The 24,281-nt window shown below is 36.7% G+C and overlaps 2 protein-coding genes across 2 annotated transcripts; both read left to right on the top strand.

The window, feature by feature from the left end:
- The first annotated feature begins 432 nt into the window (after positions 1 to 432).
- Positions 433 to 1,850, top strand: med29 (mediator complex subunit 29). The gene is made up of 4 exons (XM_056243146.1): positions 433 to 661; positions 753 to 823; positions 1,269 to 1,353; positions 1,472 to 1,850. Exons 1-4 carry the CDS (start codon positions 503 to 505, stop codon positions 1,694 to 1,696), a joined length of 540 nt encoding a protein of 179 aa, XP_056099121.1. The 5' UTR covers positions 433 to 502; the 3' UTR covers positions 1,697 to 1,850.
- A 1,448-nt stretch (positions 1,851 to 3,298) lies between these two features.
- c2cd3 (C2 domain containing 3 centriole elongation regulator) lies at positions 3,299 to 23,794 on the top strand. Its single transcript, XM_056243127.1, has 33 exons — positions 3,299 to 3,465; positions 3,775 to 4,041; positions 4,597 to 4,754; positions 4,902 to 5,092; positions 6,894 to 7,021; positions 7,307 to 7,433; positions 7,541 to 7,678; positions 7,824 to 7,971; positions 8,803 to 8,888; positions 9,077 to 9,271; positions 9,379 to 9,488; positions 10,135 to 10,253; positions 10,348 to 10,479; positions 10,585 to 11,034; positions 11,169 to 11,320; positions 11,907 to 12,150; positions 12,234 to 12,411; positions 12,494 to 12,677; positions 13,162 to 13,334; positions 13,451 to 13,586; positions 13,832 to 14,100; positions 14,609 to 14,689; positions 15,010 to 15,630; positions 17,320 to 17,646; positions 17,750 to 17,888; positions 18,021 to 18,085; positions 18,203 to 18,408; positions 19,121 to 19,254; positions 19,337 to 19,480; positions 20,205 to 20,395; positions 20,471 to 21,296; positions 21,596 to 21,704; positions 23,479 to 23,794. The coding sequence occupies exons 1-33, from the start codon at positions 3,414 to 3,416 to the stop codon at positions 23,608 to 23,610; spliced, it is 6,612 nt and encodes a 2,203-aa protein (XP_056099102.1). The 5' UTR covers positions 3,299 to 3,413; the 3' UTR covers positions 23,611 to 23,794.
- The last annotated feature ends 487 nt before the right edge of the window (positions 23,795 to 24,281 follow it).

Below are 24,281 nucleotides of genomic sequence, written 5' to 3'. Positions count from 1 at the left end.
ATATTTCAAACATATGGACTACGGAAATAGAATAAGCTAGTTGAATGGAAATTTTGGTAATGTATGAATCTAAAAAAAATTCTCTTTTAAAATTCTTTGTTGTGTATTTGGAGCCTACTGATTTAAGTTTCTTTAATGTTAGATAAGTGTTTAAATTATCATCCAGCCCTCTTCTGTAGTAGCGCGTTATCACGTGGTTCCTGTTACTTTTCTCAGCGCTGAATGAGTTAATCCTTTGTAGTTAGTGCAGAAAGATTTTTACAAACGGATTATGTCATGTAACAATCATTTCGATTCTTAAATGTGAACGATTACACGTTTTAGTGCGCAGATATCCCCACAGAATGAACGCGGCTCTGTCTTCTTGTGAGAAGACGCCTTTTTGCTTTTTTTTGTCTAGACAACAGCTAACGTTGCTTGCTAGCTAGCGACGTTTGTCGCTTGATTTGTTCACATCCGTTACTGTAGCTTCAAGCGGAAGTGGTCGAGTTTATTATCAACAATGGCGTCGCAGCAGATGAACACTAACAATGCTCAGATGGGCGTTCAGCAACCGGCTGTTTTACAGCAACCGCAAGCTCAACAGCTCAGTCAACAACAAGATTTTGACCCCGTTCATAGATTCAAAATGCTGATTCCATTGCTCAAAGATAGTTTACAGGTTTGTTTGGTGTATTTCATTGAGCATGCGAGCTATAACAGTACTTGTTTGAGACAGAAACTAACTTTCATTTACAATTTTGTGTTTTCAGAATGTCATGACCATTGCGTCATTAAATTTTGGGCATAATACTGCTATTGACAACGGCTTAAGAACAACAGAGTAAGATCCCTATTCAAATTCTTTCTGTAGCCTATTATAATTAACAATTATAGAAAGATCTCGGGAGTGTGTGTGTGTATATATATTTATACATACATACATATATGTATGTGTGTGTGTGTGTGTGAAGGACTTCAGATGCAAAAAAAACTCAAAAAATTGCGTTTTTAATTCTACTCTTATCAGTGACATTTCTGAAAATAAGCCATTTCAATAACTGATTAATAACATTTTCATTGCCATTTAAGTACAATTACTGAATCTAAACATAGTAGCCTGATAAAAATGCTCATTTGAAAAAAAAACCCGTCAGGCAGACTTCAAGGTGTTTGCATCTGAAGTCTTCATATACATATATTACAGAAAATGTTATGGTTGCATAACACAAGTTTTATAATATATTATAAAAAAATCTATAATATATATTTCACCTCTCATAATGTAGGAAAGGTAATGATGCAGCAGTTCAGCGGTTTGACAAAAGTTTAGAAGAGTTTTATGCTCTCTGTGATCAACTGGAACTCTGCCTGGTAAGGAATTGTTGTGTTTCTGTTGAATATGTCATTCAATTATATGTTATTAAATTGATGATTTCGATTTTAAATCATGGCTCAACTTCTTAACATGAACACATTTATTTTTCTGCAGCGGCTGGCCCACGAGTGCCTCTCACAGAGCATCGACAGCACAAAGCATTCTCCAAATCTCGTACCTACAGCCACCAAGCCAGACACGGTGCAAACCGAGTCTCTATCTTACTCTCAGTATCTCAGTATGATAAAATCACAGATTTCATGTGCTAAAGACATTCATAATGCTCTTTTAGAGTGTTCAAAAAAGATTGCTGGGAAAGGTCAGGGAGCTTGTAATTAGTAGCTGGCAATTCTATTTAGCTTCCTTTTTTGTTTGTGGTTTGCATAACTTTGATGCTGATTGAAGAATATATTTTTTTGGTATTTTCAATTCTGTTTGTCTATTTACTACTGTGACAAATGTACTTCTACAATTAAAATGAGTATTTTTGAAAGGTTGTGTGTGTGTTTGTGTCTTATAATCTACTATTTTGATCTAACAAGCGACAGTACCTATATAGTATGGGTCCTATCTCTTTAGTTTCAAAACATCTAATTTAACTATTTTTTGTGTTATTTTTGTATATATATATACTGTTGTTAATATTAACTATTTATTAATATTTTGAATTAGCTTTTGTTTTCATATTTCATAATTAGTTTTAATTTATTTTTTTAGTAATTTAAGTGTTTTTTTAAACATTTCTATTTAGCTTTAACTTTTTATTTCTATTTTAGTTATGTAATTTTAGTATGAATTTATTTTATTTCTGTTAGTTGACAAAGCAAAATTGAATTTTTATTTCAATAAAAAATTTTTTTTACAATAACTCTTGTGGGTTAGTACTTTTACTGTACTCCAGTGATTAAAAAAAGAAGAAAAAAAGATAATTTGCAACGGATTTACTCATTGTACTGAAACCTCACTTCAGAGTTGTTGACTGCTTATTTTGTTACTGAGCTTAATTTTTACAAATGCGAACATAAAACCAATGAGCAACAACACAACCAGTGAGGTGAAGTGCACTATAACACCAGGATTCATCAACCAGATCAAATGATAAGTTTGTATTATTATTTTTTATACTGGATATGTTTTTCAAATGTATTCATTTGTAAGTATTTTGAGTCCCACTGTTCCAGCACAATAATTATATGCTGGATTATGTAATTCAATAGAGAATTTATTATGAAGCAGCCTCTTCGTTAATGACCTTCTTCTTAATGAGGGCTCAATGAAATTAAGAAAGTTGTGCAGTAATCAGTGTAGGCATCATTTTGGTCTAGTTAACTAAGAGCATTCGTGCCTACACATTATACAAACTGGAAATATTATGTTAGCACAATATTATAATAATCTATTATTAGCCTATTTTCAATTATTGCTTTCAGTTAAAGTGTCACTTGAGGCCTATCCTTATGAACTTTGCATAATTTTATAAACAACATTACCTTAAATGCTCATATTTAATTGTTGCATGAAAGATTACTATTATTATTATTCTTGTTTACAGTTTAAGTGTCAGTTACTGTAATGCCGGTTTAAATAATATTAACAAAATTACATTGAATGTTCCCTTTGTTACATAAAATTATGTTATTATTTATTATTATTATTTACAGTTTAAGTGTCAGTTAATGCCTTATTAACTTTGCATAATATAAACAAAAAATCATAATTGTCATGTCGTGTATTATTTATTATAGGCTACTAGTTAATGTAAGTGTACATATAAGTATGAGCGCAATAAGTAATGTTGGGATTACATTTTAACGTCCGCGGTATCACTTTTCTCCTTTTTTGTTCCCTTGTAATTTCACGTAATTCCACTTAATTCCTTTGGCGGCGCTAGAATATCCTCTGACTGATCGTCAAAGCAAAGAGAAGAAGTTGTTCTGCGCTCTGATTGGTCGTGCCGTTGCTCAGCGGTATTATGTTTGTTAATGCAACTGTCAACAAAGTATGATCGTTTTAAATTTCATTGATAATGTCATTTAGTACACTCTCGATGTGAGGAATGAAGAACAAAAAGGTGAAACCCTCAAAGGGTGTAAGCAACAGAAAAAGAGGTAAGTTACATTAACTTAGTGTGGAGGTGGTTATTTGTCGCTAATCCAACAGTCTATTAAAAGAGATTTGAAATCTCGTAACATTAGTGAGGACAAAAGCTGTGTCTCAACACTTAGTGAGCTGCCTAACGTTACTTAGACAGCATTTGTAGGACATCATTGGCGGGACAGTCCGTTTTGAGCCAGACTGATGCTTATTTGTTGTTTGTTGCGTCGAGGAATGTTTATTGAAAAAACTATTTGTAGGTTTAAAAATGACTTTTCTTCTTGTATGACCTTCATGTCTGTCTTATTCTCCACACTCTGCAGTGCTCAGTGATGTGTCTCCATCCACCAGTATTCCTCCTCTGGTAGAAGGCCAGCTGAGATGTTTTCTGAGAGTGACAGTGAGTAAAGTGCTGTGGACCATCATCAGAGCTCCTCCTGTGACTCTGATCAGGCTCAGATGGTGGGGAGAGTCTTCCAATGGCACCTTCTTCAGGCCTAGAGATGGACACGTTGAACAGAAAGGGGTCAAATCGACAGCCCGCTTTCCAGTTCGATGTGGACCAAAACAGCTGACGTCTTATTTGACAGGTTAGACTTGGTTGCTTGCTGTTACAGGTCTATATAGTGTATTTTAATGGTTGATTGTTGGCGGTCCCATTTTAGAGAAACACATTAAGGAATGTTGGTTCACCCAAAAATGTAGATTCTCTCATCATTTACCCACCCTCATGCCATCCCAGACATATCACTTTCTTTCTTCAGATAATCAAATAGAGGATTTTTAGGAAAATAATAAATGGTTCGTATAATGCAATATAATGGGTCCATATAATGCAAGTGAAATTTGATGCTTGAAAAACACAGCGATTATGACAGTAATTCATACGACCCCAGTGGATAAATCATCGTCTCCTGAAGCATAACCCATTCACTTGCATTATATGAACTCATAGAGATGGATTATTTTTCTTAAGTTCAGAAGTGGTTTAAAAAAAAAGTTTTTTTAAGTAAACTTAAGAAGAAAGTCATAAACTTCGGGGATGGCATAAGGGTGAGTAAATGATGAGAGAATTTTCATTTTTGGGTGAAGTATCCCTTTAAACTTATGATGCATAACCTAATATAATATTTGTTTGTTCACAGATATGGGCTCATTGGTGCTGGATGTGCTTACAAAGGTTGATCATTTGCCTATAGCTCGAGCTCAAATCCCTGGCATTGCCCGGCTCTCTTTGTCTCACTCCATAAATGGATATTTCACACTTGTTTCGCCGACTTCAGAAAAACTTGGCGAGCTTCAGGTTGGTGAGATGCTCAGCTGTAAGATTGAGCTCAGCTGAGTTTGCATTTTTTCATCTGATCAAATTCACTGTTTTTTGCAGAAGTTTTTTTTCTCACTCTTTAGGTTCTCAGTTTAATTATGTGTTATTGTTTCACGTGTACTGTAGGTTATGCTTGCCCTGGAACCGTTAACAGAAGGATATGACAGCAGTAGTTCAGTACCCACGACTGATATGAGCCTCGACGCACAGGCTCCTGGAGTAAAAAGTGACCAGAACATGTCTGTATTGCCATCTCTGGATCAGGCTCTCCCGAGGGTGAAGGAGACAGCTGGCAGCAGCTCCGGTCACATGCCCAGGTTTGTTTTTATGTTTTGGATGATTTGATTGTTTAATGAACAGTGTGGGGCAAACTAGATCTCTCAGTTGACATGCTGTTCTTCTACTGCAACAACATTCATCCTTATGACTGATCTTGTAATCAGTTTCAGACTTGACTGTGGTTTATGAACAGACAAGTTCAATGAAAATACTAAAAATATGGCTAAAATATTTAAATGATCTTATTAAAAAAAATATAAGATGTATGAAATGGATTATCCCCAGTGTTATTTTAGAAATATTTATATTATTATTATACTATATAATAAAAAGATGTATTAATATTTTAATTAGATTTTATGTGTATATTTTCAGATTTAATTTTCAGTTTAGTTTCTTTAGTTTTTTAATAAATTTTAAAAAAAACAATTATTTAGCTTTAATTTTTTATTTAGTACTTCAACTTCAACTTATTTAATTTCAGTTAGTGGCCAAGAAACTTAAAGGTGCTATATGTAACTTTTCTTCTAAAATGAATCCTTTTTTTATTGCGTGTGTGTGAAGGGGTTGTAATCACACATTACAATGATCCACTTGTCGGGTTTTGCCATTACCTCTGAAGGCCAGTATTCCTATTTCTATGTGAAGTCTCCGGGTCGGATTTTCTGCGAAATCCATCGGATGTGACGTGCATGCTCGCTCCCGAGCCTCTCTCTTTTTTTATATACAGTCTATGCGACGGCACTGCAGCTAAAGACATGGAGTCTGATAACACCAAAAACGACCTGCCTCCAGCACAACACAGACTCCAACACAGACTCCAACACAGACTCCAACACAGACTCCACATAAACATAAAAAAACAAAACAAAAATGTATCTGCTGAAGCTCGTCAGGCCAAACATGAATCGGATCGACTTAGGACGAAAACACGGATCAACATCGGCAGAGCGTTTGAATTATGGAGAGACCTCCGCTATTTTTATTGTGATAAATTACAAGTTTTCAGATATGCTGAAATAAATAATGGTAAACTGTAATGAAATAGCAAGGTAAACTACAACATATATGAGACATGAAATGAATACAAAAGACTTTTCCAGGATAACAAAAAGTAGGTGCTTTAGGATGTAACATTTATTTTATGTACTAGATCGACTGTCTAAAGTCACACATCCCACTACTATCATATTGTTTATAATACACATTTCCAGACACATTCAGTACAGTAATGTTACTTCCTATGATCTTACTGTTACACTGAAATTGTTCAGTCTAGTTCACTAACCGTTTTCATTATCATATCATACATTCACCTATGTTGACATTGCTGATTGTGAAAGATACACGAATAGTTAGTTAAATGTCTTATGCTAGATAACACCACAAGTCGGCTAAATGCAGTCAATGTAACGTTATCATGGTACGAGCATGGAGCATTAGTTCAACGTCAAGCTGATAAAAGTAGCCTATTATTGTAATGTTGCAGTGGGAGTTTACATGAGTTTCCAGCATATTGTGTGTTGTGCCGAATTTCGACCCCCTGCCAAATTATTACGAAATTCGAATTCGAAATTCGGTACAACACCGGTACCATGAGTGCTCGCTCTTGTGATCGAGCACGCGCAAGAGCACGAGCGCTCTTGTAAAAATTGGTTGCAATCTGAAACATCACCGATAGAGGCCGCTAAAAGATACATATAGCACCTTTAAGTTTCTTAAGTTTAATTTTTTCATCTAATATTTTAATTTTATTTGTTTTATTTCAATTAATGATTTTTTAACAGATTTGGTTTTAATTAACAATAATATTTTTTTCCTCCAATATTCTTGTTTTAGAGGGAAGGATTACTTGTATTTTCAAGAAAGTGGTAATATCTTGCCAGTGTCTTCCACTGGAAAACCTAAACCTGCTTCCTCTCAAAATCTCCAGGCTAATAGCCATACACCTGTCGACCTTTTGTCAGGTAAAACACATTAACTTGATTCACTGAATTTAAAACATCATATTGACATTATTGTTGAACACAGCAAAAGTTTGTATGAAATACTTTGTTTTAGTATAGAATAAGTATAAAATTTAGAATAAGTAATTTTAACATTGGTCAAATTAAAAGATCATCTGCCAATCACTAAATTTATATTGCCAAATTCTGCTGAGTTTTTCTTTTAAATTAATTTAAAATATTTTAACCTACTTTTTTAATTGTGCTCAGATACATACATTTGATTTATTTTGTTGTATTTTCCAGTGCTTCTGGAGCGAGGTAGCAAACTCAGAAATGCCATGGTGGTTTCAGCCTTAAAGTCTGACGTGGAGTCAGATGTTCCTATGAAGGACGTTCCCTCGGCCCTCTTTAAAGACAGCAATGACGTTTTGTATGATCACTTTTATTTCATTTACATACCAATCAGGGGTCATAACAGACAGCAAAATAGCAGAATGTTAATGATAAATAGTGTTAAACATCATCTTCCTCCATAAGGCCAGATAGACCCTCATCAGGACAGTTTCTGGAGAACATCCTTCAATCGGAATTCCACCATCCTGCTCAGGACCTCGAAGAACCAAGTCAGAATAGAGTCAACACAGAGGACATGGCAGTGGACTTGCTACTGGGAAGGTAGCTACTCTTACCTTTAGATTAAGTGAAGATAATGTAACTTTGCTCACAAATACTTGAAGGAAATCGTTTAGAGTGAGTTTAATGTTTTTGTCTGTGTTTGGAAAATATACGTTTCAGTATTTGTAATGGCTCTGTTCCTCAGTGTTAATGGATCTGTGCTGCAGTTCTGGGACGGCGAGGGTTCTCTCCCAGATTCTCTTTCTGATCACAGCTGTGTGCTCATGGACAGTGAACTCAACGACCCTCAATATGATCAGAGTCTTCTGGAAAACCTCTTCTACAAAGCTCCTGTAAGTCATGCAATGCAGAACAGCACACTATTATATGTAGTTTCCTTAAAGTGCCCCTATTTTTTTTTTTTCTCAATATATTACCTTTCATGTAGTGTTTAATAGCTGTTTGTGAATGTACAGTAAAAGTTCTGCAAAGTTTCAAAGATCAAAGGGCATGATAAATGGAGTCAATGTCTCCCAAAAGAAAGAAGCGATTCTGGACTGCCTGAAACGAGTCGTCAGTAATTCCAGTCTTACTTCCTGCACAAACATATGTAGGCTTGTAACAAATGTGCAGTATGCTCACATACTGTCTTCATTGGCTGTCTACGAACAACGTCTACTTTGACCCGCCGTCAAACACCGTAGTTCTATCTGAGGCTTGGAAGAGTTTGGTTTGTGTTGTCAACATGTCGAGAAGACACTGTTTTTTGCGCTGTGAAAGCAAATCCCCTTTGCAAGCACTTCTAAAGGATAAGGACTCAGGCTCGAATTGATACGGTAAAACCGACTCCATCTTTACTGTTCGTATCATTGTGTAGTGTGTATACAAGTGCTCAGGAAGAGCTGAAATCCAGATATGGTAGCAATAGACCAATCACATCAAACTGGGCCATCTGACCAATCAGAGAAGTGTAGGCACTTTGAGGAAGGTTCAGAGAGACTGAATTCTTTATCAATCTGTTTCTGACACTGAGTAAAGAGGTGATGCTGGAAAATTAAGGTGTTTGGATGCATCTAAACCTTTTGTAGGAGACCACCAAAACAAAATTATGAGCCTTTAACATAGCATGATAAGGGGCACTTTAAACATAAAACTTTGTAATTCTATATTTTTTCTTATTTCAGATGTCAAATGAATGTTTGGAAGAGGAACATCCGCAGAAGGGCCCAACAGGGAAGCCAGAACACAAAAGCTCAGCTAAAAATACCCGGTCAGTTGCACTTGCTCAAAACAAGGCTCAAAACTCAATATCCTGAAGATAAAAGAAAAGCGTAATAAAGCATAATAATAAACACATATGTAAATGTTTTCACATCTGTGTTAAGGTACATAATAAAATACAATACATTTGAAAATAATTTGTTCATATCTGCATATCTGTTCCTATGTTTTTTGAAGGCTTGATTGTGATGATGTGCAGCATTCAAAAGCAGGAGATGATCTCTCTGGACTTAGCATTGATAAAATATCTTTGCTTGGAGATATTCATTTTGCCAGGCTTACTATCAGTGAGTTAAAAGTTCCCACTGACAGTACTTCAAGAAGTCTTTCTAGAAAAGGAAGACCACCTCGTCCCCTCACCACAAAGAAATGGTACGACATTTAGAATATTTCATATCAGATAATATAGATGGCAGTGGCTAGAAATTTGTTTTAGTGTTTTAAAACTAACCTAACTTGTAATTGTCCTGTCCATCTAGCTTTTATATTGTAGAATACCTCTTTCCACTGGTCTCTGCTGGATATGAGGATGTTCAACAAGTACCTTCAGAGATTACAAAAGTTGTCTCTAGTAAAGTAATAGAGGGCGGTGAGTGCATTTGTTTTAAGCCGGGTGCACGCTGTGCGATTTTGGCCGCGATTTGGCCGTCTGAGACTAATTTTGCAAATCCTAAAGGAATCCTCTGATCCTAGGCTAAAATCTGAAGTCTTTGATTGTTAGTTTGATATGTTCATGGACAGCCGATTAATGACCGTTGCGATCAAATTTGACCTTGAAATTCTGGCAATGTCAGATTTGACTCACAGTCCTGCAGGGTGACTTCTCTTACGATGACCGTCAAATTGAAATTGTCTCGTTTTTTTTAAGACAAGCCTTGACCAAAAGTAACATTAGAGATTTCTTTGTAGCCACCATTTCAATCCCGCACGTAATGCAGCCCACTGTCACCGAACGTGTCATTGATTAATGGTATAAAACTCCGCACAAGTTTTCTTGAGTGCGTCTGTTTTTAACGCGTCTTGACTGTCTGACATTAATGACAACTGAGATCGTACAGTGTGACATGGATTACAGCGATGATCATGTTCGTACTACAGTCTGACAAGCAACAATCGTGAAGGACTATTATAAATCTCACAGTGTGCACCCGGCTTTAGGTAACTTTAACAAAAGAGAGTTTAACCAAGAAGTAGTGTAACGATCTAGTGATTCTTTTTTTTCTTTTTTTCTTTAGTGGTGACGTTTCAGCACCAAAGTTTGTTTCCAGTGAGGTTCAGTAGGTCGTCTATTAAACAGTGGTGGGAGATGAAAGTCACATTCAAGATCTACTCCAGAAATAGCCTTCAAAAGACAGTAAGTGCAGTGTGTGACAACCACTAAATATACTACACACCTCAAACAAACCTTAAAAAAGCAACGGCTCTTATTTGTCCTGTTTGTTGTTTAGCCCATTCTCATTGGGTCAGCAATGTTTCCTCTGAGATCTATGATGCAGAGTGAATCGCTGAGCATTTCTGCTGCCCTGCCTGTTCAAAGGCCGGAAGGAAACTCCGATAAACAGGCAATTGGTCCTCTGAAGGTAATGCATCACTCATAAGAACCAAATCTAGAAGATTATATTAAACCCAGCAATTCGTTCCCCACATATTCATTCTGTACTTCACCATGTTCTTTGTTCGTAAAGGTTTCATTCAAATTAGCGGCAGACAAGAATGATTTCTCCACCAAAAAGAGACCTGCAAAGCGCATGCTGAGTCCACAAAGACCTCTCTCTTCTCATCTGACTGAGGAGCATGGTGGGCAGAAGGGCTTATGTGTGAGCGACGACAGGAGAGACCCATCTCCTCGTGCAGGTGTTCATCAAGTCCAGAGTATTCTGATACCTCCAACCAGATCTCGCTCCACATCACCACATGTCAGATACCAGAGCTCTCTTCATGAGCCTCTGCGTCAGGAAGTGAAAGACACTGAGATTTTGCTTCATATGTTGCTCATGGTGCCTGATGGGAAAGATTTTAACTGTGCACCCATGCAGCCCAATATCTACGTAAACTGTAAGCTCCTCGAATCCGATGAAACCGCTCGATCGTCTGTGAGCTGGGGTCATAAACATCCAACGTTCAGCTTTATTCAGGTTCGTGCACAATTGAGAATTGAGGAAAGTTCACAGGCTTTAGCCATATTCATCAGGAATCCCATAATTATTTTAAAAATGTGAAAATCTGGTGTATGTTATTTGTTTTTAACCTAATTTTTTACATGATATAGGTGACTCCAATTGCACTGACCAGCAGACTGTTGGAGAGAATGAAGAACAACATGATGGTCATTGAAGTTTGGTTGAGGGCCAGCAGCTCAGATCATGATAAACTCCTTGGTTTAGTAAAACTACCTCTCCACCAGTTCTACATGTCCTTCAGGTAGGTCTAAATATATATATATATATATATATATATATATATATATATATATATATATATACATACATATACACAGTATAACATATATATATATATATATACATACATATACACAGTATAACATATATATATATATATATATATATATACATACATATACACAGTATAACATATATATATATATATATATATATATATATGTTATACTGTGTATATGTATGTATATATATATATATATATATGTTATACTGTGTATATGTATGTATATATATATATATATATGTTATACTGTGTATATGTATGTATATATATATATATATATATTATATTTATAACATTATCTATATGACATTTGTTACTATATTTATGTGCAGTATATTAATTATAATATTGTTTTAATTATTATTGTATATTCTTAACATTTCGTATTGCAATAAATATGTGAAATAAATATATAATTATTAAAATGATCATTATTAAAATTAGAATTAAAATGAAAATATAAAAAATAAAATCTAATTAAAAATTTGATTAATAATATTAAAATTACACTGGAACATACTTTTTCTTTTTACTTTGTCTTCAGAGACCCTAAGATCTCTGAGCTGCTCTTGCAGTCTCAGTATCCAGTGGTTGGAGTGGACAGTTATATGCCCGTGGTTGACGTATTCACCGGCAACACTCGTGGAAACCTAAGGGTGTGTCTAGCAATGGGTCTAGCACAGCAGATCACGGCACTGCAGCGAATGAGGGATGACGAGCTGGCCTGCGTGTCACCACTGCCTCGACCTGCACACATGTTAGACCACCGGCCACATGTAGAAACCAAGGCTAGTTCACTTTATAACTCCTGAAAGCAGCACTGATGCTTAAAAATAAAGCCGAAATTGTTTCTAAATCAATGTTCTTTTAGGCCAGCACCACTGCAGATGTTCTGCGTGAGCATGTCTTCATGATCCGAGTAGAGAGAGTGAAGGGTCTGACGCCTCTGCAGTCCACAGTGTGGGGAGAGGCTGACTGTTACATCCAGTACTCCTTCCCTGCACAAAATGAGTCGAGAGAGGACATGGACCCACATGTTGTTGAGAGCAGTAAGCCGTTTTCTTGCTGACTGTATCAAAGAGCTTTTAATCATGTCTTTCTGTTTAGCTCAACCAACTTTCTTTTCCACAGATGTAGACATCAAGGCATACCGCACTGAGACCACTCTCTGTGTACCTGACCCTGTGTTTGGACATAATGAGACTCATGTCCTACTGGCTCCTCCTGACTTCCCAGTGCAAAGAATACTGCTAAGCTCACTGGCCAATCGGGGACTGAGGAATGGAGGAGGAGTGCAGTTTGAGGTTTGGTGCAGGTACAGTAAATGTAGAAATTATATTTCAGTTTTAATTTATTTATTCTTGGACACTTTTATTTACATTTTAGCATTTAAAAACATGTTAAAAACAACTCTTTTGTTTATGGCAATATTTGTATTAAATTGTATTCATTTATGTTTGCCATTTTAGCATTTTAAAGCATGCCTCTTATTTGGCAATATTTAAATGTATTCATTTATTTATTTGCTTTTACATTTTATCATTTAATATCTAAAAACTTATATCTTTTTTTGGCAGTATTTTAATGATGTCTTTTTTTCCTTTTTCTTTATTTACATTTTAGCATTGTCCCTTATTTGAAAATGTTTATTATTTAATTTTATTGATTCGTTTTTGTTGTTGTTGTTGTTGTTGTTTACATTTGTAGCCTTTAAAAGCATGTCTCCTTTATTTGGCAATTATGTGGTTGTTTGTTTGAAAAATATGACTTATTTACTGGGCTATTAATTTTTCTTTTAGGTATTATTATCCAAATGTTAGGGATCAGCTAGTAGCCAGAGGACTGCTTCCCATGTCCAAACTGTGTGCTATGGTAACCATGCAGAAACAGGGTCAAACCGATGCACAACTTTTCTCCCTCCCTCTGGTCCCAAGAACTGACCGACCTGTTGACACGCAGCCTCAGTCCCCTGGTAGTTGTGTGCCTAATTCATTTAAAACTGCATACAGATAGCATATAGTGTACAATATGAATTTGAAGCAAATGTAAAAAAAATATTTTAAAAAATCTATTTTTACTTGCCTGTAGGGCTGCTTGAAGTGAGCCTTCAGTACAAGTCTCGACCAATGAGGAGTGTCGGAGTGAAGAGTGGGGTCGTGCCGTCCCGCAGAGTGGTCCTGGTTGTGCAGGTGCACAGAGCAGCCGGGCTGCAAGCTGCAGCCAAGTGAGTCAATCTACCTCAAATCTGACCCTTAAGGTTTCTTAACAATTACCCCAAATGCTTTCCACACATCAATCTAGCTTGATTAAATTGATTTAAAGGGGTGATGACATGAGAACTCAAATTTGCCTTGATCTTTTGACATATAACGGTCTTTGTACCATTAAAACATCCTGCAAGTTTCATAGCTTAAAATGTTCTCATTATAAATAGCATTTTATATATAGCATTTTTCTATTGTTTCTCAGAGTTCTTGCAGATACAGACAGATCGGTGCAGTATTACTCTGAAGTGGGGCTCAACTCCTTCATCACCATGCAGTTGTCCTTCCTGCCGGACAGTGAGGTTCGAAGCACACGTGTGGCGGCCAGAAGTTTCTGCCCAGAGTTTGAACATCACGCAGAGTTCTGCTGTAACCTGCTGGTGCAGAGAGACAGAGGGGAGAGTGTCAGTCTCGCTGAACTCCTGCAGGAGGCAGTGGCCGTCTTCACCATTTACAACAGAGACACGCGCAAAAGTGAGTTACCCACAACTTGGAAAGGTAGACAGATATGTGGAGATGTCATTTTGTCATGACACACTTCTGTCAAGGATGTTTTGATACCTTTAGGTTACAAATGACTCCACAAAAACATGACAAGCAGCCATTCATTATATTCATTATATAATCCCATCTTGCAAACTATGTGTGTGGGTGTAGTTCTGTTGTAAGTATATTTAAAAAAAAATGTTTTTAACTAGCAGGCAGGTTTTGTATGCCAGTTCAACATATCACTGTATATTACATTAGTGGTTCAGATATTATTTTTTTGCAAAATATATTTTTTGTTTACTATTCTTTTTCATATTCATTGTTTATTAAAACATTTTTTATGTTAATCAAAGTTGTTTTTTTAAACCTTTTTTTTGTCTTTACACTTACTGTTTACTATCATTTTAACGTTTACTTTTTAATTACTAGTGTGATCACTGCATTTCAGTGCTATAAATACTATGTACTGTAAGTTTCTTTTATCTCATTGTAGTGGTCGATACAACAAGATTGAAGGATGCTGTTTTGGGCACTGTGAAAATTAAGCTTGCAGATCTGATTCAGAAAAGAAGGGGTATGAAAGTATTGTATAATAATAAGATTTTTATATAATATTATTTATTTATTTATGTGCTTTGTAGCATTTAGAAATGTCACTTTTATTTGCCGTTTTATATTTTTTTTTTATTTAATAATGATGTATTTATGGTATGAAAGTATTGACTATAGTATTTAAATGTTTGGTTGATTTTTATATTTATATAAAATAAATTTATATTTTATATTTATAGCATTTAAACATCTATCCATTTTATTTGGCCATGTTTTTGTTATTATTGTTTTGTTTGGATATTATAAATGATATAATATTTGGAAAAAATATATTTTTTACAGGTATATCTGGCTGGTACAGTCTCTCTCTGCCTCAGAGCACAACGTCACCTCACACTCTGACTTCAGCAGGAGGGCTTGAAATCTCCATCAGTTTTTCCCATCATGCAGATAGGGAGCGAGTCATCAGTTCGGCCCGTGGACTCGGATGGGACGTGGGGCAAGACAGTGAAGATGAGGCCGATATAGAGGACGAAGATACTTTAGAAGAAAGTACAAAGTCTCTGGCATTATCACTTTCCATGCCTAGAGTGTGGCTGCCCATCCATTGCCTGCTGCTGCCAGGACATGAAGACTTACAGCGTTCCACCTACTGCTACTACAGATACAAACTGTACGACCAGCAGACCTTCTGCTCAGAACTTAGACATCCTGTTCCAGAAGAGAGTGACGGAGAAGAGGGTTTAGCCACGGTGGCATTTCAGGGCAGCAGAAGTGTGGTGTTGAGAAGGACTCAACCCCTGCGCTGGTACCTGAGGGAGGAGAGGCTGGAGGTGCAGTTGTGGGTGGCCTTTGGGAAAGAGAAGAGAGTCCGGCCTCATAATGCTGATCGTCTGGTGGGCTCTGCCTTTGTGGATCTCTCTGCTCTTCCTGGGACCTTGAAGCACCATCAAACAATCAGCGGTAGAGTTATTTGATCTTTTGGTTGTTTACCTGTAAAGGGGCAACAATTTATTTTTCCCCTAGTTCACTATAATATTTGTCAAAAACTATTGTGATTTAGTTTTACATGACCATTTATATTTCTGTTTAATTTAAAGCAATAAGGGCACATATCATTTGGAGAGAGGATTTATTTAGAATTAGTTATTATTGATAAACTATTAATTAATTAATTAGAACGAAATCTTATAATACTTTATAATATAATACTATGCTGGCATATTATATAATCATTATAAAATCATTATACAGCAACAGTGTTACCACATGATGAATTCCCCTTTATTTAACTGAAAATTGCAAGACAATAAAATATAAAAAATACATTATCGTTCAAAAGTTTTGGGTCGGTAAGTAGTATTTTATGCTCACCAAGTCTGCCTTTATTTTACAAAAAATACACTAAAAACAGAAATATTGTGAAATATTATTACAATTTAAAATGATTAAAATAATTGTTTTCTATTTCAATAAACACTATGTGGCCAAAAGTATTGGGACACCTGACCATTACACCAGCAGGGACTGTAATGGCATCGCATTCTAAATGCATAGACATTAAGGATTTGGTACCCCCTTTGCTGCTATAAAAGCTTTCCTTTTTGGAGTGTTTCTGTGAGAATTTGTGCCCATTCATCTGGTAGAGTATTTGTGAGGTCAGGAACTGGTGTTGGACGGGAATGCCTGGCTCACAATCTCCGTTCCAGTTCATCTCAAAGGTGTTTGGTGGAGTTAAACTCATCCAACCATGTCTTTATGGACCTTGCTTTGTGCATTGGTGCACAGTCGTGCTGGAATAGAATTCCAGAATCTTCTGCCGTCAGTCTGAAAGTCTGGCTACACGATGGAATCAGCAGAGCGTTGGCGACTTTTACGCGTCATGCGCCTCAGCACTCGGTGACTCCGTTCTGTGACTTCACATGGTCTTCCGCTTCGTGGCCGAGTTGCCGCTGTTGCTAAATGCTTTCACTTTCCAATAATACCACTTACAGTTGACCGTGAAATATCAGCAGGAATGATATTTCACAAACTGACTTATTGCAAAGTTGGCATTTTAGATGGCATAACACTTGAATTCACTGAGCTCTTCAGAATATGTTCCTTTAATTTATAGGAAACTTAAGTTTATGTAACTACAAACCAGTATTTGGGCCAAACTAGCCAGCCCCTACTGAATGACAGCCTTATTTAGATAACCCTGTTACCCATCCTGGTGTATTTTTTACTTTAACCTATGATTATATAAATGTTTATTCTTTTTTATATATTACATCAATGTTTATTACTAGAAAATAATAATGTCACACTAATCTGGGTTTTAAACTTTATTTAGAGTGTCACAAATTTTGTTTACAGGGTTGAAAAAATGGCAAACTGCATATAAAATAAAACTGAAAATGTGATGTAAAATAAAACAGCACCAAAAATATTTGGTTTTGCCATTTTTCTGAAGGTTAAGCACTTCCCTTTTCTGACACTAAATTTGACTTAATTTGAAAGAGTTTCATCCTTTATTTCATACCCTATTTTGTATGTTTATGTTAGGTGCCTATATCTGAAGATTTTCCATGATATGTCCTTGCATGATATGCTCATATTTTTGCAACATTTCATCTCCTCTGGCTAATGGCTGTTTCTCTCTCATGGTAGGTGTGTATCCTCTGTTCAAGCGCTCTGCTGTAAACCTGAGTGGTGCTGCTGTCAGAGTCCATATCACTGTGACGACAGACTCTGTACCACATGAGCCTCAAGCCATTGAGGAGCTCAACAGTTCAGGAAAAGAGGAGGAGGAGGAGGAGGAGGAGGAGGAAGAAGGCCTCCCCACGACAGTGCTGTCTAGACAATCTCAGTCCCTCAGCAAACAGCTCATTAAATCAGCCGTGAGCTCTGATTCTCCACCATCCACAGAACTCATCAATGAGGACACGTTCGTGGCCAACATTACTGTGGACAGAGCCATGCATCTGAGTCTGAAGGGTAGAATAACCACAGTGATGTTTGATTTTTTTTTTTTTTTTGCTTCATTCTCATTTGTAAGTACCTTGACTTTATGACATTTAAATCCTGTTGTCATCCTCAGGTTGTCCTCTTGCTGAGCGGGGTGGAGGGTTGCCTAGTTGCTGTGTTTCCTACGCCACCACCGATGCCCCAGGCACAGTGACCACAGAATTGATCAAAGACAGTGACTGCCCTGTGTGGGACCATCAGCAAGAATGCCGGTAAACCCATTTAAACCCATGCAATTCTCATGGACATTTTTCACCAACTGTGAAACATCATAAATCTAAAAATTATATATACTGTATATGAAAAGGCTCCATGGTAAACACATGGCTGTTTCTTGTTTTCAGACTGTCAAAGGAGCTACTTTTGGATCCCCAGCAGTCCTTGGTTTTTAAAGTTTGGCATAAAGGAGGTAATGACACATAGCAATCATCCACAACACCCTAGCATTGTGGCGGCAACTTTTACACAGGCAGGCACCTCTCATATTTTCTTCAGAAAATGTTTTACAATGTATTTTCCTTTGCAGAGGTCGAGCGGGTGATTGGATTCGTGTCTGTGGACCTGTCACCACTTCTTTCAGGATTTCAGTCCGTTTGTGGCTGGTATAACATCACTGATTTCAGCGGGCAGTGTCAGGGACAGCTAAAGGTGTCTGTGTCTCCTCTGAGGGCAGTACATGACCTCCGGGCACAGAGACAGACGGCCCACGAGACTGTTGCTCCAGACTCGAGTGTAAGCCATTAATGGATTTGGTGCTCAGGAAACAGTTGTTGTTATTATCAATGTTGAAAACAGTTTTGTGCTACTTAATACCTTTGTGGAAACTGTGACACTCTACCATTCAAAAGTGAGTTTAAAAAAAGAAAGAAATTAATACTTTTAGTCAGCAAGGATGCATTAAATTGATTAAAAATGACAGTAAGACATTTAAAATGTTACAAAAGATTTCCATTTCAAATAAATGCTGTTCTTTTGAACGTTCTATTCATCAGAGAATCCTGAAAAATGTATCGCAGTTTCCACAAATATATTAAGCAGCCCAAACTTTTTTCAACATTTATAAAAATAAGAACCTTTATTAATAATTGAACATCAATAATAATTGATAATAACGGAGCAGCAAGTCAGCATATTAAAATGATTTCTGAAGGATCATGTGACACTGAAGACTGGAGTAATGATGCTGAAAATTCAGCTTTTTATTCCCATCACAGGAATCCATTACATATTAAAATATATTTAGAAATAGAAATTGTAAAAATATTTCAGTGTTTTTACTGTATCAAATAAATTCAGCCTTGATGAGCATAAAAGACTTCTGTCAAGAACATAAAAAATGCTTTATTATTCCAGACTTTTAAAAATAAATAACCTGTTTTTTTCCAGCTGAAAATGTTAATACTGTTGTCACACATGATGATGATGATGATTATGTCTTTTGCAGGCTCTCTTTAGTGCACTTCCACTCTGCTATCAAACAACAGCTACGTACCACAGCTTCCCCAGCCACATTAGTCGATTCTCAGAACAGAGGATCAACACACCTCCTGATCAGTTTGAAAGTCTGCTCTCTGACAGGTATTTCTTTTGGGAAAATGGTATCGAATCTGCCTTATCAGATTTACTCTCTGAAATAATACCTATGGGGATGTTTTGTCAGATCCAGTGTGACAGATCGCCACGACGAGCACATGGACAACATAAGAATGTTCCATCAGACTTTGCATGAGGGTGAGAAAGCATCTCGCTCCTTCTTGGCAGGAGATCCCCACCCATCCAGTTCAACACTCTTCTCTGCCCTCAGGTAGCCCTCACACTGTCCTCCGCTTCCTGGCTGAAAGGTCAAGATGTCACATCAGAGTCCATATGAAGTAAAAATATCAGTTTACATGTTCATGTATTCCAAATAACATTCAAAGACTGGCATTTAATGTCAGTGAAACCAACCATAAGTAATAGTAAAGACATGTACAGTGTTACAAATGATTTCTATTTTAAAACATTGTTCTTTTGAACTTTCTTTTCATCAAATAATCCTGAAAACAGTTTGAAAAATAGCAGCACAACTGTTTTCAACATTGATAATAGTAAGAAATGTTTCTAAATCATCATATTAGAATGATTTCTGAAGGATCATGTGACACTGAAGACTGGAGTAATGATGCTAAAAATTCAGCTTTGCGGGAATAAATTACACTTTAAAATATATTAACAGAAAACAGTACCTTTTAAATTGTAATAATATTTCACAATACGTTTTTACTGTATCAAATAAATGCAGCATTGTTGAGCGTAATACATTTAGAAATCTTCTGGACCCAAACCTTTTGAACAGTAGTGTATTTTACAGTCCAGCTGTCAGATTCAAAGGTTTACTTTACTATGCTATTTAACAGATTAACTAAGCAATAATATATGGATAAAATATCTATCACGATCAGATTTTTCAGGTTTTTTTGTGGACTGCCAATTCATTCCAATTCGTCTGTCATTTTTGATTACTAATGAAATGTGTGTTGCGCTTTAAGGAAAAACCTCAGCGAGTTAGATGATATTCAGAGATATTTCAGCCGGAAGTTGTCCACTCCAACATTCCCAAAGCTGAGTGAGCTGAGAGGAACCTCCAGGCAGGAAGAGCACAGGGACTCGGAGACGGACACCACACAACTCCTACTGAAGTCCAGTCAGCTGGTGGGAGAGGTCAATAACATCATTAAAGGTGAGTTGTTCTCTGTTTGTGTGAAATCCTGTTTATTTAGGGGCATTTTTTAATTCAGTATTTATTTTAAATCAGGCTTAAGTGAACACCAAACGGAAGAAGCACCAACTACCCTTAAAAGGTCCACCACTCCTGATGCGGTTGATGAGCATGTAACCTATGGGGTTGATCAGCTGATATTATCGGAGTCTGACAGCTGTGAGACAGAGCCACGCTTTCATAAAGACTCAGACATGATGTTGGAGGATGAAGATGAAGTCTCGCCCATTAGCTTTCCTGTTCATGCAGAGATCAGACAGTCACCAGCTCCTCCTGAAGCTCAAAAGCTCCATCACAGCTCCAGCGATCACTCATCTGATGAAGATGAGTGTAAAGAAGAGGATAAAGACGAGGATGAGCATGAAGAATTTGAGGAAACTTTGATACAGCCCAGAACACTCAATGAGGTCACTTCAGTCACAGACAGAACCAGTCCCTGGACCAGCCTGCTGTCTGACCCAGATATGGGATCTCTGGAGAGTCTGGAGTTACTGCAGCATCACGTTCATGACGACACCCTCCACACTCGAGGAGAGGAAAGAAACAGCAGAGAACTTGTTCCAGACGTTAACCCGCAGTCACTGATTGCAGAATCTCAAGGTATTGTTTCTGACTCCGATATCTGTGAAGGATCTGAAACTGATCTGGATACATTTAGGAGTGAAAGCGCTATTGCCACCGATCATTGGGAACAGCAGCCTTCTCCAGATGGAGACGGTGCTCTTTGTAGCATTAGTGAGGTTGAAGATTATGACCTAAGTAACAGTGGGCCTGAAGAAAGGGATGAGAAACCGAACTCGCCTCCCTCTACAGAGTCTGGTTCAGAAACGGATAATAAAAGTGTTGAGAGGAGAACAAAACCGTATCCTTCCAAGCTTTATATGACTCAAAACAGCATTTTAAAGATATGCAAGTTCTTTTGACAGCATATGTGGCATGCTGTTTATTACTTCAGAAAAATTTCATCATGTGCCTCAGTTTGTAAAAAAACTAAACACTTGCTTTAACACTTGCCCCATTGACTTCCATTATAAGTGAATTTACAATTGAAGTCTATGGGCAGTGTTAAAAAAAAAGCTGACATAGACAGGGAATATCCTTCAAACTTCTGTTTTTATTATACGATATCTTGGTTATTTTGGGCTAAACCCCTCATTGCAGTTCTGAATCTGTAGAGATTCCAAATTTCTTCTTGTCGGCGCACCATCTGGAGGCGTCCATGAGGGCTTTGAGGATGGCACCTGTCTTTCCATCAGCAACAACTCAATCTGTGAGTACTCTCCCATTTTTAGAAGTTTCAATAAAGCTACTGCTACCGTTTGGTAAAAGACTATATATTATAGATAAAACAACACTTTTTCAGATTTAATTAATGCACTTAATATACTTTAGTTCATACATTTGGTTGTTTTTGTTGTGATTTTTATTTGATTTGATTTTTTTTTCATCATTGTTTTCTGTTATGAATCTGCCAGAGAATATAAGTGTGAAGATTAGCCCCAGGACAATGTTATTTTAGCTTTTATTTATTTCCGGTTTATAAGTTAGTGCTTCAACTTCAACTTATTTCAGATCAATGCAACATCTCTAGGTGTCATTTAGTTTTTTAAAGGGGTCATATAATGCCATTTTTGTACAAGCTAATATAATTCTTTAGGGTCTAAATTAAAAGTTTGTAATATACTTTAATTAAAAATTCTCATTAGTATTGTAAGAAAACACTTATTTTACCTGGTAAAAAACAGCTCTGTTTTCAGCGCGCCGTTTCAGTGCATATGACTTTAAATGAACATGAGCTTTGCTGACTCCGCCTCTCTGTTCTGTGCGTACACGTTTGTAACACAATAACACAATAACCATAACACGTTGTTCAGTATAAACGTGGGATTATGAATTATATTGAGAACGTCATACATAGAAAACATGCCGTAATGTACCCTGAGTGTAAACCTTAGACGCATTCATTGTGAAGCGTGCAGCTAGCGATTTACAAGGATTAATATAAATATTAATATAAAGTTTAATAAAATGTTACACTCACTTCAGTTCTTCTGGAGCAGCTGCAGGAACACGAATATCTGGTACCGATCCTTTCATGAGCAGCTTCTTAGCAAAACCAGCTTTATACTGACCCTCGTTTATAAAGCAGTCTGGTGTGTGAAATGATTCACGCAAACATGAGAGCATTGACGTTGCTCGTGGGGAATATTCCCTTCGAAAACAAACTCAGCCACTGCGTCTTCAGCGGTTCGGATTTAGGAACATTAAAATGACAGCTGTGTTCGTTATTACACCCAAGAACAGAACACCACAATCGCTTAGACGCCATTCTGCTCATAGACAGTGCTCCTGCATATCAACAATGACCGCGCCGGTCCGCGCAGACTATGATTGACAGCTGGCTCACGAGCGAGGGCGGGTCTGTGTTGAAACCCTTCTGTCAATCAACAATCGTGGGAGGGGCGTGCGAGCTTCTGACGTCACAGGCTCGAACGGCTCGATTTGAGGCAGGGGAAAACATGTAAGGAGATTAAAACAAAACCACTGGATGGATTTTTATCATTATATGATGGCTGTGTACAGACACTGCCAACACACATTTCAGTACAATCAACTTGTAAAAGTGCATGACCCCTTTAACTATTTATTTTATTTTAGCTTTATTTAAATTACGGAAATTTGTTTAATAGGTTTAGGTTTAGTTAATGATAATAATCCTGTGACCCAGGATGTTTCTTTTTTCTTTTTTTTCTCCTTTTTTTTTAGTCTGTCTGTTCGCCCATTCATTCATCCATCCATTCATCTGATCTGTTGTTCATATACAGTACATTCCATCTATGCCTATACAAAAACCTTTTGGGGTCATTCTAGGCATCAGTCAGTAGATATGAGTGAATACATTTTCAAATGTGGTCCATAATGACTAACTTTTATATGTGAATACAATCTCCAAAATTTTGGTATGCTTTCTTATTTGTAAAATTGTTTAGTTTAATTTTTTTTTAAACTGTCATGATTTGGTTATTCAAAATTCTTTCTTTTAGGAGACTTTAAATCCTGTAAATCTATATCGAAGAATGCCTCGATCAAGACCCAGCGTCCCTCCATCACAGAGGAGTGAAGAGACCAAAAGAATTGCAAAAATATTTGCTTCAAATTTTACAGAAGGAAGTTAGTACATTCTTCTGATTTATGTGTGCTTGCTTTTAATTTTGTGCATGTGAATTTTTGATGCTTATTTATTTCTTACGTAATGCAATATGGCTTTCTAACAGGAATTTTGGATAATGTAAGCATTAAAAAAGTTGTTTATTTACAGTAATAAACTATTTTTGTAATAAATAATTTTGTATTTCCATATACGGGTGATTGTTTATAAAGGTCCCGTTCTCACTGTTTAGTTTTACATTGTCAGTTGTCTGTGGCAGCAGGTAAAGGCTGTCAGACTGAGCTGCTCAAAGGCTTTAAGCATTTAGCTGACAGATGAGAAAATTGCCCAATTTGAGCTGCGGCAGACAATAGCACATACTGACAGTGATGTAACCAAAGTATTATCCAGAGACAAAAGAAGCCAACGGTCAGACAAAAGCCTCTCTTTAACCTCTCAGCCTGTTTAATGAGCTCTAATTAGAGAGATGAGTCTGATCAAGGAACTGGATCTCATGCTGACCTTCTTTTAAACCAGATGAATCAATTGACAGACTCAAAGCCATAGAGAATGGCAGCAAATTAGGCTAAATATAATAGATGAGAACTATTAACCATACCAGTTATTAACAATTTTACTACCTACCTAGTGTGAATCCTGAAATTACCAGTAGTTTATTTAAAGTGTAAAAGTAGGCTT

Source organism: Rhinichthys klamathensis, unplaced genomic scaffold (assembly GCF_029890125.1).
Source record: "Rhinichthys klamathensis goyatoka isolate OS25496 unplaced genomic scaffold, OSU_Roscu_1.1 h1tg000781l_1, whole genome shotgun sequence".
Classification (NCBI taxonomy): domain Eukaryota; kingdom Metazoa; phylum Chordata; class Actinopteri; order Cypriniformes; family Leuciscidae; genus Rhinichthys; species Rhinichthys klamathensis.
The sequence above is the reverse complement of the archived record's forward strand: the minus strand, read 5'-3'. Positions and strand labels throughout refer to the sequence as shown.